Source organism: Bos javanicus, chromosome 24 (assembly GCF_032452875.1).
Source record: "Bos javanicus breed banteng chromosome 24, ARS-OSU_banteng_1.0, whole genome shotgun sequence".
Taxonomy (NCBI): Eukaryota; Metazoa; Chordata; class Mammalia; order Artiodactyla; family Bovidae; genus Bos; species Bos javanicus.
This window is the reverse complement of record NC_083891.1, coordinates 20150739-20168407: the sequence shown is the minus strand read 5'-3', so window position 1 is coordinate 20168407 and position 17669 is coordinate 20150739. Positions and strand designations below refer to the sequence as shown.

Genomic DNA, 17669 nt, shown 5'->3' with positions numbered 1-17669 from the left:
AGGTGGGGGTCCAACTTTTCTTTGCGTATGTTTGCATTTGTTCTTATTTATTCAAATTTAAAGATTTGAGAAAGAAATATTTAAATGGGATGAACATTGTCACTCTCTGAAATATTGTTTCATGATTTTGAGGGGGATACATGTGCTGTGTTCATCTGATGACTATACTTACCTGCACTCTCACCAACTATGGTTGCATTTCTGCTTCTGTTTTGTTTGTTGAAATCTGAAATACTACCCTGCTGGATGCAGTTTAAATCCATTTATTAGTTTTTTTCCCTTAATTTGCAATCTCACCTCTTCAGTTACAATATAAAGAATGCCAAGAACTTCTAAGTCTCTATCAGAAGTATCTATCAGAACAGCAGGAGAAGCTCACTATGTCTGTCTCAGAACTTGGTGCTGCTAAAATGCAGGAACAACAGGTAAGTGTCTTACTTCTTACCTTGTTTTTTAATGAATCAACCAGATGTCAGAAGAGTCATTTGGCCTCTTACTTTAATTGTCTCACTGTATACATTGTCTTTAGACGTGCAATTACAGTGTGTGATTGAGTTGGTTTAATCTACTTCCCTATTTTCTTTTCCTCTCCTGTTCTGGGGCCTGGAGGTCAGGAATGATTCCTTGACCAGGCTGTGCATCAGGAGGGCAGCTCCTGGTTGTATGGAAGCACTGCAGGAGTGATAAAGAAAACCCAGTGTTCTGTTACTTAGTGACAATCAGGTGGGCTCTTTTTTACTCATAAACCTCTTCTAATTTATGTTCAGAGTTTTAGAATAATAAAAGTGTCTTGGTGACTGGTAAAAGCTTTAATTAGAGAAACTGGAATAGTTAATGTAATTTAGTGTTTGTATATACTTATTAATCACATAAGTATATATGAGTGTTTGTGTATTAGAGTTTGTATACGTATCATCAAATAGTACATATTACATAATTAAATGAAAGTTCAGAACCCTGCCAGCTGTGATGTGAAACAAGCTCTGAAAATCAACTTCTTTCTCTCTAGCAACTAACACCAGATGTCTTTTTCACATCCAAACGAATTTAAATCTTCAAATGGATAAGGATACCCTTTGTATTGAAACACTGTAGGAAAAAAGCTATATGTATAGTAGGGTCAAAGTCACTCATATTAGTATTAAGACATTGATAATGTACCTATTATCAGAGTAGATTCCATCCTGGTTATGGTTCAGTAGGTTGAGCACAGCTACTTTATTACTAATTGTTCATTACCCAGGTTCATTTTCCATTTATGCATGGATGGACAACTTTCAGAAGGATTATCCTGTCTTTTCTGTTAAATTGTACAGGTTCAGATTCTATATTGATTGCAAGGATTATCCTTTCCCTTTGAGTAGTAACAAGTCCTGAGTGGTTTTCTGTAACCCTTCTAAGTTTTATTCAACCTAAAGACACCTGTCTCAGATGGGTTAACAGTTTTGGTCAAGAAAACTCCAGTTTTGAACCTCAAGTTTTGACATGCCTGCCTGCGTGCTGAGTCACTTGAGTTGTGTCCGACTTTTTGCGACCCCTATGGACTGTAGCCCGCCAGGCTCCTCTGTCCATGGGATTCTCTAGGCAAGAATACTGGAGTGGGTTGCCATTTCCTTCTCCAGGAGATCTTCCCAACCCAGGGATTGAACCTGCATCTCGTACTTCCCCTGCTTTGGCAGGCAGGTTCTTTACCACTAGCACCACCTAGGAGGCAGTAAAAAGAAAGAATAATAATTTTGCTGGAAGGTGGTATATCTTAGACTTTTAATATACCCACCCTTTTTTTGAAGTCTGTAATATTTATAAGAAACAACCAAAGTATGAGTGGTTTATTTGTATTCTAACTTTTGAAAAATTTTCTTTGGTTCTGTTTTCTGAAAACTTAGGCTATAAAATGAGGCAGAGAAGGTAGCAGCTAATCTTGTTTGTCTGGATTTGTTTTGCCACTTTGCAAAAGGGCAGGTGTATTTTAAGGTGGCCCTTGTCTGTTGCTCTCATGAGTGGGCTAGGGAAAACTATAGCATGAAGTTAAGATTTCTGAGCTCTGCTTTTTCATTTCCACTCCCTCCCTCTCCATGATGGGCGTTAACAGGGCACAGAAACACTGACCAGAGTATTGGATGAAAGGCAGAGGGACTTTTCAATTGCCAGTAGTTAAGGATAGAGACTGGAGAAGGAAACGGCAACTCACTCCAGTATTCTTGCCTGGAGAATCCCATGGACAGAGGAGCCTCGTGGGATACAGTCCGTGCAGTCACAAAGAGTCGGACATGACTAAGTGACTAACACACACACACACACAAGGATAGAGACTGAGAGTCAAGAAATAGTCATTAGGGCACTCTAAAGACATCTAGATTAAGGAGGCCCAGTCCTTTTTCTATCTACTTCTAAAAAGAGGAGAGTGAAAAAGCTGGCTTAAAACTCAACATTCAGAAAACTAAGATCATGGCATCCGGTCCCATCACCTCAAGGCAAATAGATGAGGAAACAATGGAAACAGTGACAGACTTTATTTTCTTGGGCTCCAAAATCACTGTAGATGGTGACTGCAGCCATGAAATTAAAAGACACTTGCTTCTTGGAAGAAAAGCTATGACCAACCTAGACAGCATATTAAAAAGCAGAGACATTACTTTGCTGACAAAGGTCCATCTAGTCAAGGCTATGGTTTTTCCATCAAGGCTATGGTTTTTCCAGTAGTCATGTATGGATGTGAGAGTTGGACTATAAAGAAAACTGAGCACTGAAGAAATGATGGTTTTGAACGGTGGTGTTGGAGAAGACTCTTGAGAGTCCCTTGGACTGCAAAGAGATCAAACCAGTCGATCCCAAAGGAAATCAGTCCTGAATATTCATTGGAAGGACTGATGCTAAAGCTGAAACTCCCAATACTTTGGCCACCTGATGTGAAGAGCTGACTCATTTGAAAAGACCCTGATGCTGGGCAAGATTGAAGGCAGGAGGAGAAGGGGACGACAGAGGATGAGATGGTTGGATAGCATCCTGGACTCAATGGACATGAGTTTGAGCAAGCTCTAGGAGTTGGTGATGGACAGGGAAGCCTGGAATGCTGCAGTCCATGGGGTCACAAAGAGTTGACAAGGCTGAGTGACTGAACTGAACTGAAGTGAACTGAAAATGAGGCGGGAGGGAGTAAAACTTCCTCAAGGAATAGTGTTTTATGTTTAAACTAGTGACTCTTGGACGTTTCCCTAGCAGCCAGCCATAGTTAACACTGCCTTCTTACTTAACCTTAAACTTGAGAGGCAAAACTTAAAAAAAAATAACAAATATTATAAATTGTTGGTCAAGGGTATGGAGAAAGTATATTCTCAAAAGGAGATACTTTTGAATTTTCATTTTAACTTTATCATGAGAAAAATTTAAAACCATGATTTCAGGAAGTTCCTGGTGGTCAAACCACTTGTAGCCTCTACTATTTGAATGAAATTAAGGCCACGTGTAGGCTCTACAAGCGCATTTGGCGCGGGCGGCTGCGACCGGCGCATTTGGCGCGGGCGGCTGCGACCGGCGCATTTGGCGCGGGCGGCTGCGACCGGCGCATTTGGCGCGGGCGGCTGTGACCGGCGCATTTGGCGCGGGCGGCTACCCCATGTCTAAGGTCAGGGGCAGAAGCCGGGAGGACCCCATGCCCGAGAGGAGGCGGCCAAGAGGAGTTACCCCACGTCCGAGGTCAGGGGCAGCGGCTAAGAGTGCCAGGCTGCGACGGCGCAAGAACAGCCGAGAGGAGCTACCCCACGTGTGAGGTCAGGGGCGGTGGCCAGGAGGAGCCACCCCACGTCCCAGGTTAGGGGCGGTGGCCGGGAGGAGCAACCCCACCTCCAAGGAGCGGTGGCTGCGCTGGTGCAGGAGGGCCTAGAGGAGCTATTCCGCATTCAAGGTCAGAAAGGACGGCGGTGCGGAGATACGCCTCGTCCAAGGTAAGGAGCAGCGGCTGCGCTTTGCAGGAGCAGCCGTGAAGAGATACCCCACGCCCAAGGTAAGAGAAACCCAAGTAAGACGGTAGGTGTTACAACAGGGCATCAGAGGGCAGACACACTGAAACCATACTCACAGAAAACTAGTCAATCTAATCACACCAGGACCACAGCCTTGTCTAACTCAGTGAAACTAAGCCATGTCTGTGGGGCCACCCAAGACGGGCGGGTCGTGGTGGAGAGATCTGACAGAATGTGGTCCACTGGAGAAGGGAATGGCAAACCACTTCAGTATTCTTGCCTTGAGAACCCCATGAACAGTATGAAAAGGCAAAATGATAGGATACTGAAAGAGGAACTCACCAGGTCAGTAGGTGCCCATATGCTACTGGAGATCAGTGGAGAAATAACTCCAGAAAGAATGAAGGAAAGGAGCCAAAGCAAAAACAATACTCAGTTGTGGATGTGACTGGTGATAGAGGCAAGGTCCAATGCTGTAAAGAGCAATATTGCATAGGAACCTGGAATGTCAGGTCTATGAATCAAGGCAAATTGGAAGTGGTCAGACAAGAGATGGCAAGAATGAACGTCGACTTTCTAGGAATTAGCGAACTAAAATGGACTGGAATGGGTGACTTTAACTCAGATAACCATTACATCTACTACTGCGGATAGGAATCCCTCAGAAGAAATGGAGTAGCCATCATGGTCAACAAAAGAGTTCAAAATGCAGTACTTGGATGCAGTCTCAAAAACAACAGAATGATCTCTGTTCATTTCCAAGACAAACCATTCAATATCACAGTAATCCAAGTCTATGCCCCAACCAGTAACGCTGAAGAAGCTGAAGTTGAACGGTTGTATGAAGACCTACAAGACCTTTTAGAACTAACACCCAAAAAAGATTTCCTTTTCATTATAGGGGACTAGAATGCAAAAGTAGGAAGTCAAGAAACATCTGGAGTAACAGGCAAATTTGGCCTTGGAATACAGAATGAAGCAGGGCAAAGACTAATAGAGTTTTGCCAAGAAAATGCACTGGTCATAGCAAACACCCTCTTCCAACAACACAAGAGAAGACTCTACACATGGACATCACCAGATAGTCAACACCAAAATCAGATTGATTATATTCTTTGCAGCCAAAGATGGAGAAGCTCTATATAGTCAACAAAAACAAGACCAGGAGCTGACTGTGGCTCAGATCATGAACTCCTTAGTGCCAAATTCAGACTGAAATTGAAGAAAGTAGGGAAAACCACTAGACCATTCAGGTATGACCTAAATCAAATCCCTTATGATTATACAGTGGAAATAGATTTAAGGGACTAGATCTGATAGAGTGCTTGATGAATATGGACTGAGGTTCGTGACATTGTCCAGGAGACAGGGATCAAGACCATCCCCATGGAAAAGAAATGCAAAAAAGCAAAATGGGTGTCTGGGGAGGCTTTACAAATAACTGTGAAAAGAGGGAAGTGAAAAGCAAAGGAGAAAAGGAAAGATTTAAGCATCTGAATGCAGAGTTCCAAAGAATAGCAAGAAGAGATAAGAAAGCCTTCCTCAGTGATCAATGCAAAGAAATAGAGGAAAACAACAGAATGGGAAAGACTAGAGATCTCTTCAAGAAAATTAGAGATACCAAGGGAACATTTCATGCAAAGGTGGGCTCGATGAAGGACAGAAACGGTATGGACCTGACAGAAGCAAAAGATGTTAAGAAGAGGTGGCAAGATTTCACGCCAGTAAGAATGGCTGCGATCCAAAAGTCTACAAGCAATAAATGCTGGGGAGGGTGTGGAGAAAAGGGAACCCTCTTACACTGTTGGTGGGAATGCAAACTAGTACAGCCACTATGGAGAACAGTGTGGAGATTCCTTAAAAAACTGGAAATAGAACTGCCTTATGACCCAGCAATCCCACTGCTGGGCATACACACTGAGGAAACCAGAACTGAAAGAGACACATGTACCCCAATGTTCATCGCAGCACTGTTTATAATAGCCAGGACAGGGAAGCACCCTAGGTGTCCATCAGCAGATGAATGGATAAGAAAGCTGTGGTACATATACACAATGGAGTATTACTCAGCCATTAAAAAGAATACATTTGAATCAGTTCTAATGAGGTGGATGAAACTGGAGCCTATTATACAGAGTGAAGTAAGCCAGAAAGAAAAACACCAATACAGTATACTAACGCATATATATGGAATTTAGAAAGATGGTAACAATAACCCTGTATGCAAGACAGCAAAAGAGACACAGATGTATAGAACAGTCTTTTGTACTCTGTGGGAGAGGGAGAGGGTGGGATGATTTGGGAGAATGGCATTGAAACATGTATAATATCATATATGAAACGAGTCACCAGTCCAGGTTCAATGCATGATACTGGATGCTTGGGGCTGGTGCACTGGGACGACCCAGAGGGATGGTATGGGGAGGGAGGAGAGAGGAAGGTTCAGGATGGGGAACACGTGTATACCTGTGGCAGATTCATGTTGATATATGGCAAAACCAATACAATATTGTAAAGTTAATAAGTTAAATTAAAAAATTAAAAAAAAAAAAAAAGAGGTGGCAAGAATACACAGAAGAACTGTACAAAAAGATCTTCATGACCCAGATAATCACGGTGCTGTGATCACTCACCTAGAGCCAGACATCCTGGAATGTGAAGTCAAGTGGGCCTTAGAAAGCATTACTACAAACAAAGCTAGTGGAGGTGATGGAATTCCAGTTGAGCTATTTCAAATCCTGAAAGATGATGCTGTGAAAGTGCTGCACTCAATATGTCAGCAAATTTGGAAAACTCAGCAGTGGCCACAGGACTGGAAAAGGCCAGTATTCATTCCAATCCCAAGGAAAGGCAATGCCAAAGAATGCTCAAACTACCTGCACAATTGCACTCATCACACACGCTAGTCAAGTAATGCTCAAAATTCTCCAAGCCAGGCTTCAGCAATACGTGAACCATGAACTTCCAGATGTTCAAGCTGGTTTTAGAAAACGCAGAGGAACCGGAGACCAAATTGCCAACATCCGCTGGATCGTCGAAAAAGCAAGAGAGTTCCAGAAAAACATCTATTTCTGTTCTATTGACTATTCCCAAGCCTTTGACTGTGCGGATCACAATAAACTGTGGAAAATTCTGAAAGAGATGGGAATACCAGGCCACCTGACCTGCCTCTTGACAAACCTGTATGCAGGTCAGGAAGCAACAGTTAGAACTGGACATGGAACAACAGACTGGTTCCAAATAGGAAAAGGAGTATGCCAGAGCTGTATATTGTCACCCTGCTTATTTAGCTTATATGCAGAGTACATCATGAGAAATGCTGGGCTGGAGGAAGCTCAAGCTGGAATCAAGATTGCCAGGAGAAATATCAATAACCTCATATATGCAGAAAGTGAAGAGGAACTAAAAAGCCTCTTGATGAAAGTGAAAGAGGAGAGTGAAAAAGTTGGCTTAAGGCTCAACATTCAGAAAACGAAGATCATGGCATCTGGTCCCATCACTTCATGGGAAACAGATGGGGAAACAGTGGAAACAGTGTCAGACTTTATTTTTTGGGGTTCCAAAATCACTGCAGATGATGACTGCACCCATGAAATTAAAAGATGCTTACTCCTTGGCAGGAAAGTTATGACCAACCTAGATAGCATATTCAAAAGCAGAGACATTACTTTGCCAACCAAGGTCCGTCTAGTCAAGGCTATGGTTTTTCCACTGGTCATTTGTGGATGTGAGAGTTGGACTGTGAAGAAGGCTGAGCACCGAAGAATTGATGCTTTTGAACTGTGGTGTTGGAGAAGACCCTTGAGAGTCCCTTGGACTGCAAGGAGATCCAACCAGTCCATTCTGAAGGAGATCAGCCCTGGGATTTCTTTGGAAGGAATGATGCTAAAGCTGAAACTCCAGTACTTTGGCCACCTCATATGAAGAGTTGACTCATTCGAAAAGACTCTGATGCTGGGAGGGATTGGGGGCAGTAGGAGAAGGGGACGACAGAGGATGAGATGGCTGGATGGCATCACTGACTCGATGGACATGAGTCTGAGTGAACTCCGGGAGTTGGTGATGGACAGGGAGGCCTGGTATGCTGCGATTCATGGGGTCGTAAAGAGTCAGACACGACTGAGTGACTGAAGTGAACTGTAGGCTCTACTATTTTAACCTGAATTGGGAAAATAAGTTTCCTTTTGAACAGTAATTGGCAGTTGTCACCTGTATTACCTGACTTGTTCTTTGTGACAGGCTTCTTTTAGCTAAACCAAAGTAAGCACTTTCTCACTCGACATCTTGGAACCTGGGTGAATCTAGTGGACATCTTATTCTTTTGTAATCACTGTTTATTCATCCATCTCTTTCACCAAACTTTTTTGAAAACAAGCATCCTGTTGGTTTTTGTACACTCAGAGACTAATATATTTGGCTTAATAAATATTTAATTTTATTTAACAAAATTTAATGTGGTACATACTGTGTACTGGTACTGTTCTTAGCTCTTAACGTACATTAAAACATTTACTCCCTTGGTAGCCCAGTGAAGTTATTTTACAGAGGAGAAGCCCGAGGCAGAGGAAGAGATTTGTCCAAGTCATCTAGGTAGCAAGTCGGGAAATCAAGCAACTGCTGTTTAGTCGCTAAATCCTGTCTGACTCTTTGCAACCCCATGCACTGAAGCCCACCAGGCTCCTCTGTCTGTGGGACTTCCTGGGCAAGAATACTGGAGAGAGTTGCCATTTCCTTCTCTAAGGGATCTTCCCAAGCCAGAGATTGAACTCATGTTTCCTGCTTGGCAGGCAGAATCTTTAACACTGAGCCACTTGGGAAGCCCTGGGAAATCAAGATATGAACCCAAACAACCTGAATCTGTATTTTCTTGAGAGAAAGACAAGAAAAACTTGAGATAGCTAAAATATAGATTTATAGAAAATTTGCTTTAAATGCCCTTGTTTGTACAACTAACCCTCTTTTGAATCTTAATCTGAAATCCAGTTTTTTGAATACCAGAGCACAAATCTACTAGAGATGGTGGGAAACACTTTGATTTTTCTGTGAGTAGCCATAATGTTAGGTAGATGTAAAATTTTATTTGTTTTCAAAGTAAGGTTTTTTTAAACTCATCTTTAGATTTTGTGATGGAGAGTCAGCAATTCATTTTTCATGAGATTCATTTGACTTTAAGGGACTTGTTCAGTTTCTTCTTTGTGTTGGTTGCTATGTGGCTCAAGTTGCTTATTATAGGTTTTGTGTATAGTTTTATTAAATCTGCAGTTCTTATGAAGAATGCCCTAGCTTATGGTTTTGTTTTTTGCCTTTTGGTTGAAAAGAAGTTGCTCCATTTACAAAGTAAATTTTTTCCTTGCTTTTCCCCAGTCCTCTTTCTTGCTTTGCCTCAAAGATGAATTTACATTCTCCATTCATCTTATAATTTGTTCAGCCTTACAAATTCTTCACTGTGGAATCTAGAAAGATGTTTCACTTACTCTATTTAGACTGAGACACCTCACTGATGTGTGTCTGTTACTCTGTTTCCTGATCCTTAAGAAACAGTACTTAACAAATATGACCTTGGTTCTTGGACATGGGAGGATCCAGTAACCATAGTTTTGGTCAGTGTACATTTTAGAATATAGCTCTTCTTATCACAGGTGAGTGTTAATTTTTTTTTCTGTGAATCTGAACTTAATGTCACCTTAAACTATGATGCATATAACTTCTATTTTATTTTTATTTATTTGACTGTGCTGAGTCTTAGTTGCAACAGGTGGGACCTTTAGTTGTGGCACGTGGGATCTAGTTCTCTTACCAAGGTTCCAACCCAAGCCCCTTGCATCAGGAGCATGGAGTCTTAGGCACTGGACCACCAGGGAAGTCCCCTATTTTAATCTTATTTGATAAGCTGTATCATTCCAGGAATGGTATAGTATTTCCACAGAACTCTTTATATTAAAACCTAGGGCGCATGTTGACTAGCTTTTCCCACTGTAGTTTGAAAATGTCCCTATGCAAGATTGACTTACTGTTTTTCTCAACTCTTCATTTTTTTGCCAAGTGGATATTAAAAGGTATATTTGGAATCATCTTGAGATTTCTCCCTTTTCTACCAAATGGATAAAATCTCCATTACTTTTTAACCATGGGCAGTGGATATTAATGAATCTCTGTTGTTCTGATCTGGTAAAAGGCCTTTTATAGAAATTTTTCCATTTTTCCCATGATTACTTGTTCTGTATTTCTCTATTTAGGTCTGCATCATGGACCAGACAGAATCTGAACCATAATAAAGATAAATCACTGCTGAGTGCATGTTTAATTGTTTCTGTGTTTCTATTACTGCTGTCTCTATAGTTTGTTAAAGAGTTTGGTAGCACTTTGGACCACAATGTCTTGAGACAACTTCCTATACTGTGATTATTTTCATATGTTCTTTTGGTTAAAATTTTTTGTTTACCACATACAGGCATGCGCTAATAAAGCTCCTTACCATTCTTCTAGTACCTTCTATCTTATTTACTTATATATTTTAATATGTAATATTTATTTTATTTCTGTCTATACTAAGATATTTTTGAGTTTTTTATATAAACCCAGATTTTCTTGGCAGTCCAGAAGTGTCACCACACTTCTAACTGACAAAGAAGCCAAATCAAAAATGTCATGCTCTTTGAATATCTGTTACATGTTTGACTCAAGTGTACTACAGAATTCTTCATGGAATAAAAGATTTGTAGATAGAAAAAAAGATGTGATTAACAGTTAACTTCTCATCAGAAACAGTAGAAGAAAGAGGCAGTGGGATGGCATATTCAAAGAGCTGAAGGGGAAAAAAACTGGCAATCAAGCAAAACTATCCTTCAACAATGAAAGTGACAATAAGAAATTCCTAAATAAATAAAGACAAAGAGAATTTATTGCTGGCTTACCTGCCTTACAATAAATACTAATAGAAGTCTGTTCAGAGGAAAAAAAATGACATAGACAGTAACTCAAATTCACATAAAGAAATAGAACACTAGTAAAAGTAATTATATATCTTTCTTTTCTTAAATAGACAACATAAAAGTCACCTGAATAAAACAACAATTATAAAATTGTATTATTGAGCTTATAAGACTTTGTGTGTATGTATGTGTGTGTACTTGCACAAAGGGAAGAAGACAGAAGGAAGCTCTGTTGGAGGAAATTTTCTCTGTATTACTGGAATAAGACCGTCTTTATTCATTGACAGCATAATCTTATATGTAGAAACTCTTAAGAAATCCAGACACACACACACCACAAACTGATAGAATAAATCAGTTTAGCTGGTTTGCACGATATAAGATCAGTATGCAAGTCTATTTCTATTTACTATCAATGAACAATTTAAAATGTATGTATTTAAGAAAGCAGTGCAATAAAACACTAAAAATAATAAAGCATTGCTAAGAGAAATTAAATATCTAAGATACTATTCCATGTTCATGGATTGTAGACTCAGTGCTATTAAGATGGTAATTTTCCACAAATTTGTTTATAGGTTTGTTGCAAACTCCAGCATTTTTCCTTTTCACAGAAATTGATAAGATGATCCAAAAATTAATATGGAAATGCAAAGGGACACTAATAGACAGAAATAATTTCTGAAAGAACAGCAAAGTATAAGATCACTGTTTCTAACTTGAATCTTTACTCTAAAGGTACAGTATGTAGATAGAATTTTAACTTGATTTGCATGTCTTTTGACCCCTGATGACATGGTTTCACTCCCATGTTATTCAGTTCAGTTCAGTAGCTCAGTCGTGTCCGACTCTTTGCGACCACATGAACCACAGCATGCCAGGCCTCTCTGTCTATCACCAACTGCTGAAGTCTATCCAAATCCATGTCCATTGAGTCAGTGATGCCATTCAACCATCTCATCCTCTGTCGTCCCCTTCTCCTCCTGCCTTCAATCTTGCCCAGCATCAGGGTCTTCTCAAATGAGCCAGCTCTTCCCATCAGGTGGAGTATTGGAGTTTCAGCTTCAACATCAGTGCTTCCAATGAACAACCAGGACTGATCTACTTTAGGATGGACTGGTTGGATCTCCTTGTAGTCCAAGGGACTCTCAATAGTCTTCTCCAACACCACAGTTGAAAAGCATCAATTCTTCAGTGCTCAGCTTTCTTTATAGTCCCAACTCTCACATCCATAAATGACTACTGCAAAAACCATAGCCTTTGCTAGATGGACCTTTGTTGACAAAGAAATGTCTCTGCTTTTGAATATGCTATCTAGGTTGGTCATAACTTTCCTTCCAAGGAGCAAGTGTCTTTTAATTTCATGGCTGCAGTCACCATCTGCAGTGATTTTGGAGCCCCCAAAAATAAAGTCAGCCAGTGTTTCCACTGTTTCCCCATCTATTTCCCATGGAGTAATGGGACCAGATGCCATGATCTTAGTTTTCTTAATGTTGAGCTTTAAGCCTACTTTTTCACTCTTCTCTTTCACCTTCATCAAGAGGTTATTTAATTCTTCTTCACTTTGTGCCATAAGGGTGGTGTCATCTGCATATCTGAGGTTATGATATTTCTCCTGGTAATCTTGATTCCAGCTTGTGCTTCCTCCAGCCCAGCATTTCTCATATGAGTTAAATAAGCAGGGGACAATATACAGCTTTGACATACTCATTTTCCTATTTGGAACCAGTCTGTTGTTCCATGTCCAGTTCTAACTGTTGCTTCCTGACCTGCATACAGGTTTCTCTAGAGGCAGGTCAAGTGGTCTGGTATTCCCATCTCCTTCAGAATTTTCCACAGTTTATTGTGATCCACACAGTCAAAGGCTTTGGCATAGTCAAGCAGAAGTAGATGTTTTTCTGAAACTTTCTTGCTTTGCAATGATCCAGCAGATGTTGCCAATTTGATCTCTGGTTCCTGTGCCTTTTCTAAATCCAGCTTGAACATCTGGAAGTTCATGGTTCACATATTGCTGAAGCCTGGCTTGGAGAATTTTGAGCATTACTTTACTAGTGTGTGAGATGAGTACAATTGTGCGGGTAGTTTGAGCATTCTTTGGCATTGCCTTTCTTTGGGATTGGAATGAATACTGGCCTTTTCCAGTCCTGTGGCCACTGCTGAGTTTTCCAAATTTGCTGGCATATTGAGTGCAACACTTTAACAGCATCGTCTTTTGGAATTTGAAATAGCTCAACTGGAATTCCATCACCTCCACTAGCTTTGTTCATAGTGATGCTTTCTAAGGCCCACTTGACTTCACATTCCAGGATGTCTGGCTCTAGGTGAGTGATCACACCATCGTGATTATCTGGGTCATGAAGATCTTTTTTGTACAGTTCTTCTGTGTATTCTTGCCACCTCTTCTTAATATCTTCAGCTTCTGTCATGTCCCTACCATTTCTGTCCTTTATTGAGCCCATCTTTGCATGAGATGTTCCCTTGGTATCTCTAATTTTCTTGAAGACATCTTTGGTCTTTCCCATTCTGTTGTTTTCCTCTATTTCTTTGCATTGATCACTGAGGAAGGCTTTCTTATCTCTCCTTATTATTATTTGAAACTCTGCATTCAAATGGGAATATCTTTCCTTTTCCTTTGCTTTTCACTTCTCTTCTTTTCACAGCTATTTGTAAGGCCTTCTCAGACAGCCATTTTGCTTTTTTGCATTCCTTTTTCTTGGAGATGGTCTTGATTCCTGTCTCCTGTACAATATCACAAACCTCCATCCATAGTTCATCAGGCATTCTATCAGATCTAGTCCCTTAAATCTATTTGTCACTTCCACTATATAATCATAAGGGATTTTATTTAGGTCATACCTGAATGATCTAGTGGTTTTCCCTACTTTCTTCAATTTAAGTCTGAATTTGGCACTAAGGAGTTCATGATCTGAGCCACAGTCTGCTCCTGGTCTTATTTTTGCTGACTGTATAGAGCTTCTCCAACTTTGGCTGCAAAGAATGTAATCAGTCTGATTTCGGTGTTGACCATCTGGTGATGTCCATGTGTAGAGTCTTCTCTTGTGTTGTTCAAAGAGGGTATTTGCTATGACCAGTGCATTCTCTTGGCAAAACTCTATTAGCCTTTGCCCTGCTTCATTCTGTACTCCAAGGCCAAATTTGCCTGTTAGTCCAGGTGTTTCTTGACTTCCTACTTTTGCATTCCAGTCCCTATAATGAAAAGGACATCTTTTGGGTGTGTTATAGTGAAAAGGAGATTATCTAGGTGCGCTTAACCTAATCACATGAGAAAAATGAGGGTTTTCCCTAGCCAGGAGCAAAAAAGAAGGTCAGAGAGGTTTGAAGCCTAAGAATGGTATTTAGCATACCATTGCTGGCTTTGAAGATTGAAAGGATTAGAAGCTGAGAATTGTCTCTGACCAATAGCAAGAAAATAGTGACTTAAGTCTTCCTACCACAAGGAACTGTATTCTGTTAACAACCTGGGCTTGGAAGCAGGTTCTTCATCAGATTTTTCCAGTTAGAGCACAGACACCTTGTCAGTTAGCTGACACCTTGATTTCAGTCTTGTGAGAATTTAAGCAAAGAACCTAGTCAGACTTGCTTGAACTGCTGACCAATAGAACTGTGAGGTAGTAAATTTGTTTTATTGTAAATTTCTGTTTTGTGGTAATTTGTTATATAGAAATAGAAAACTTCGGTATTCAAGAATGTAGTACTGCCATAATGATGGACATTTAGATCAATGGTACAGAATTGTGGATTTAGAAATAAACTCTAGCAGTTATGGTTGCTTGATTTTCAACGAAGGTGCCAACACAATCCAGTGGGTATAAAATAATCTTTTCAACAGGCATCACTAGGACAATTGGACATGTGCAGAAAAGGTGAATTTAAACCCTTCACACCATGCAGAAAAATTAACTTCAACATTATTCAAACATTGAAGACACCTTTTTTGAAACCTAACGTCATATTTTTTTCAGTGTCAGATTTTGTTCTTCAGGTGCAGTGTTTTTTATGCATATTACAATGACCACCTGAATTTCAATATTGATCACAGTGTTTCAATTAGTCTTATGTAATTAATAGTAACCAGAAGTACTGCCTTTAATTAAGAAGAATAAAGTATTACTTTTATGGTACATGAAGTCCTTAATAAGAAAAAAAACAAAAACCAGTGAATGTTCTAGTATTCAAGTAACTACAAAAATCAAGAGATTCTAAAATAGTGCCTAAAGCTTTGCTTTTTGGAACCATAATATGAAGACCATTTTGAAATGTCTGGATATCTTGCTGGTAAATTCACTGTGCTTGTAGGATTGATTGCCAGATCACTTTAACAGCTGTACCCTTAAGTCAATAAACAATGCTAGTCAATAAAATATGTACTTTTGATAGCCAAGGAAACAGAATAAGAAATACTACCCTTGACAGATGGGTGAAGCTAATAAATCTGGTATAATATCAGTTATGTTGCAAAGATTCTTGGTTTAAGGGAAATTAATATTAAAAGTGTTTGTAGGATTTATTTTGACATAGATTTGTTTAAAATGTGGTCCTGTGGTATGAATCATGATAGCAAAGGTCGTCGGTGCAGGCAAGGCTATGTGGTCTGCACTGTGCTATGTGAATTTTGAATCCTAAGATGACTATGCCTATTGAATTTTTGTGTCACTATGGGGATTGAGCTAAGCAAACAATTAGAAAGCCAATTCCTGTGTCTCCCACCACTATCAAGCAGATATATTCTTCAGCCCAGTACATAGAATTTCAGCTTGTCTGCTATTGTAATGTCCTTTACCCAGAAAGTAAACTTAAAATTTGATGATTTAAACTTGTATTTATTAGCAAAATAGATGATATAAAGAATGTGAGAGAGACTGACCAAAGAAAGTAATGCTTTATCAAAATGCAGAAGAATTAGCTGAATGTAAATGAGGATAACTCTAATAAAGAACATGAGAATTCTCAACTCTAATGGGGAACATGAGAAGCATGAATACTTATTCACACTTACTGTCCCCGACTCATTATATATTATCTGGTCTGGAAAGAGTAAGCTCTATCACTGTGACAGATCAGAACCCTAAGTACAGTGAAAAGGCAAAACCATGCAGACAGTAAAATGATCCGTAGTTGCCTACAGTCAGGAAGACGGAAGGTGGGGCTTACAACCAAAACATTTGTCAAAATCCATAGAGCTGTGTAACACAGAGACACAAAGAGTGAATACTAATGTACACTGTTGATTTTATGGACTTAAGGTAATAATAATTCATCAAATTGGCTAATAAATTATAACAAATTCATGGAACTTCCCTGGTGGTCCAGTGACTAAAACTCCCTGCTCCCAGTGCAGGGGACCCAGGTTCAATCCTTGGTCAGGGAATTCGAGCCCACATGCCACAACTAAGAGCTGGTACAGTCAAATAAATAAATAAAACTTTTAAAATTGTAGCAAATTTCTTGCGCTAATGGAAGATGTTAAAAAATCAGGGAAACCATGAGGAGAAGTGAGGGAATAAATGAGAATTATCTGCTCAATTTTTAAGTCTAAAACTGCTCTTTAAAAGTCTGTTAATTTAAAACATACAGTGAAAGTAAAGTACACAGTTTAAGTTTCTCTGAAGTTATTTGCTACCAAGATTTGTTTTATATTCTAAACAAATTGTGTTCTCTGAACTATTGATTGGAATACCACAAGTGAGCAGAGCTAACCATATAACATCTATATTTTAGGCAATTTAGTTTTACATATTTAATGTCATTTAATTAATGTAACCAGACTATCAGATACTCCTGCTTTAAAGATGATGTATTAGTCATCTATTCTCTGTAACAAAGTACTTCAAAAGATAGCAGCTTAAAACACACTTATTATCACACAGTTTCTGTGGGTCAGAATTCCAGTCAAGTCTTGGCTGGTTCCTTTGCTTCAGGTCTCCTGTAGACTACAATAAAGGTGTTGACAGCCTGGGGGAGGATCCACTTTCCACGCTCACATGTAGTTGCAAAGAATCCGTTCCTTGTGGGCTATTGAACTGCAGGCCTCAGTTCCTACCCAACTCTTGGCTGGAGGCCAACCTCAGTTCCTTGTCATGTAGACCTCTCCAGTGTGGCTGTTGGTTTCATCAAAACAGGTAAGCCAAGAAGGCACTAGCATCTACTAGCAAGACAGAAGTTCCTGTTTATATAACCTAATTGTAGGGATGACATTTTATCACCTTTGCTGTAACAGAAGCAAGTCACAGGTCCTGCCTGCGTGCAGGGGCGATGTTCACACACAAGGGCACAAGCTGCAGGAGACAGGCTGTGATCACTGGGGCCGTCAGAGAAGCTGCCTGCCACAGGAGAAATTAAGCAAATGGTATGCCACAGTGGGATTTGAAGATCTGGAAATTGGTTAAGTTCATAGGACATACTTCTCTAGTTAAGATTCTACTTTGTTTTATGGAAATTATATCTTTATTTTCTGTTTTCTGGATACTTGATTTCTCTGATATTTAAGCACAAGTGACCCTTGAACAATGTGAAAATTAGATTTTTTAAAAATTTTATTCGAGTCATAGCAGAACTTAAAGGCAGAGACCCCAAATCAGCTGGTTTTTGTTAGGCTGGAGCAGAGTTTAAACCAGGGCAGGGCCACTCCAGCCTGGTCACATCCTACTCTCTCTACATTCTGGTCCCAAGTTTGTTTGGTTGCAAACTGTACTAAACCCCCACAAGGTTGAAAATCTGCATATAAATTTTGACTCCCCAAAAAACTTAACTGCTA

General features: G+C 39.9%; 1 protein-coding gene across 5 annotated transcripts in view; it reads left to right on the top strand.

Annotated features, from left to right (window-relative positions):
- The window catches only part of KIAA1328 (KIAA1328 ortholog), a 427554-nt gene that overhangs the window by 157899 nt on the left and 251986 nt on the right, over positions 1 to 17669 (top strand). For all 5 annotated transcript variants that reach the window (XM_061400423.1, XM_061400422.1, XM_061400426.1 and 2 more), the window contains exon 6: positions 298 to 425. In XM_061400423.1, coding sequence (XP_061256407.1) covers positions 298 to 425 — 128 coding nt within the window. The remainder of the gene's footprint in view (positions 1 to 297; positions 426 to 17669) is intronic.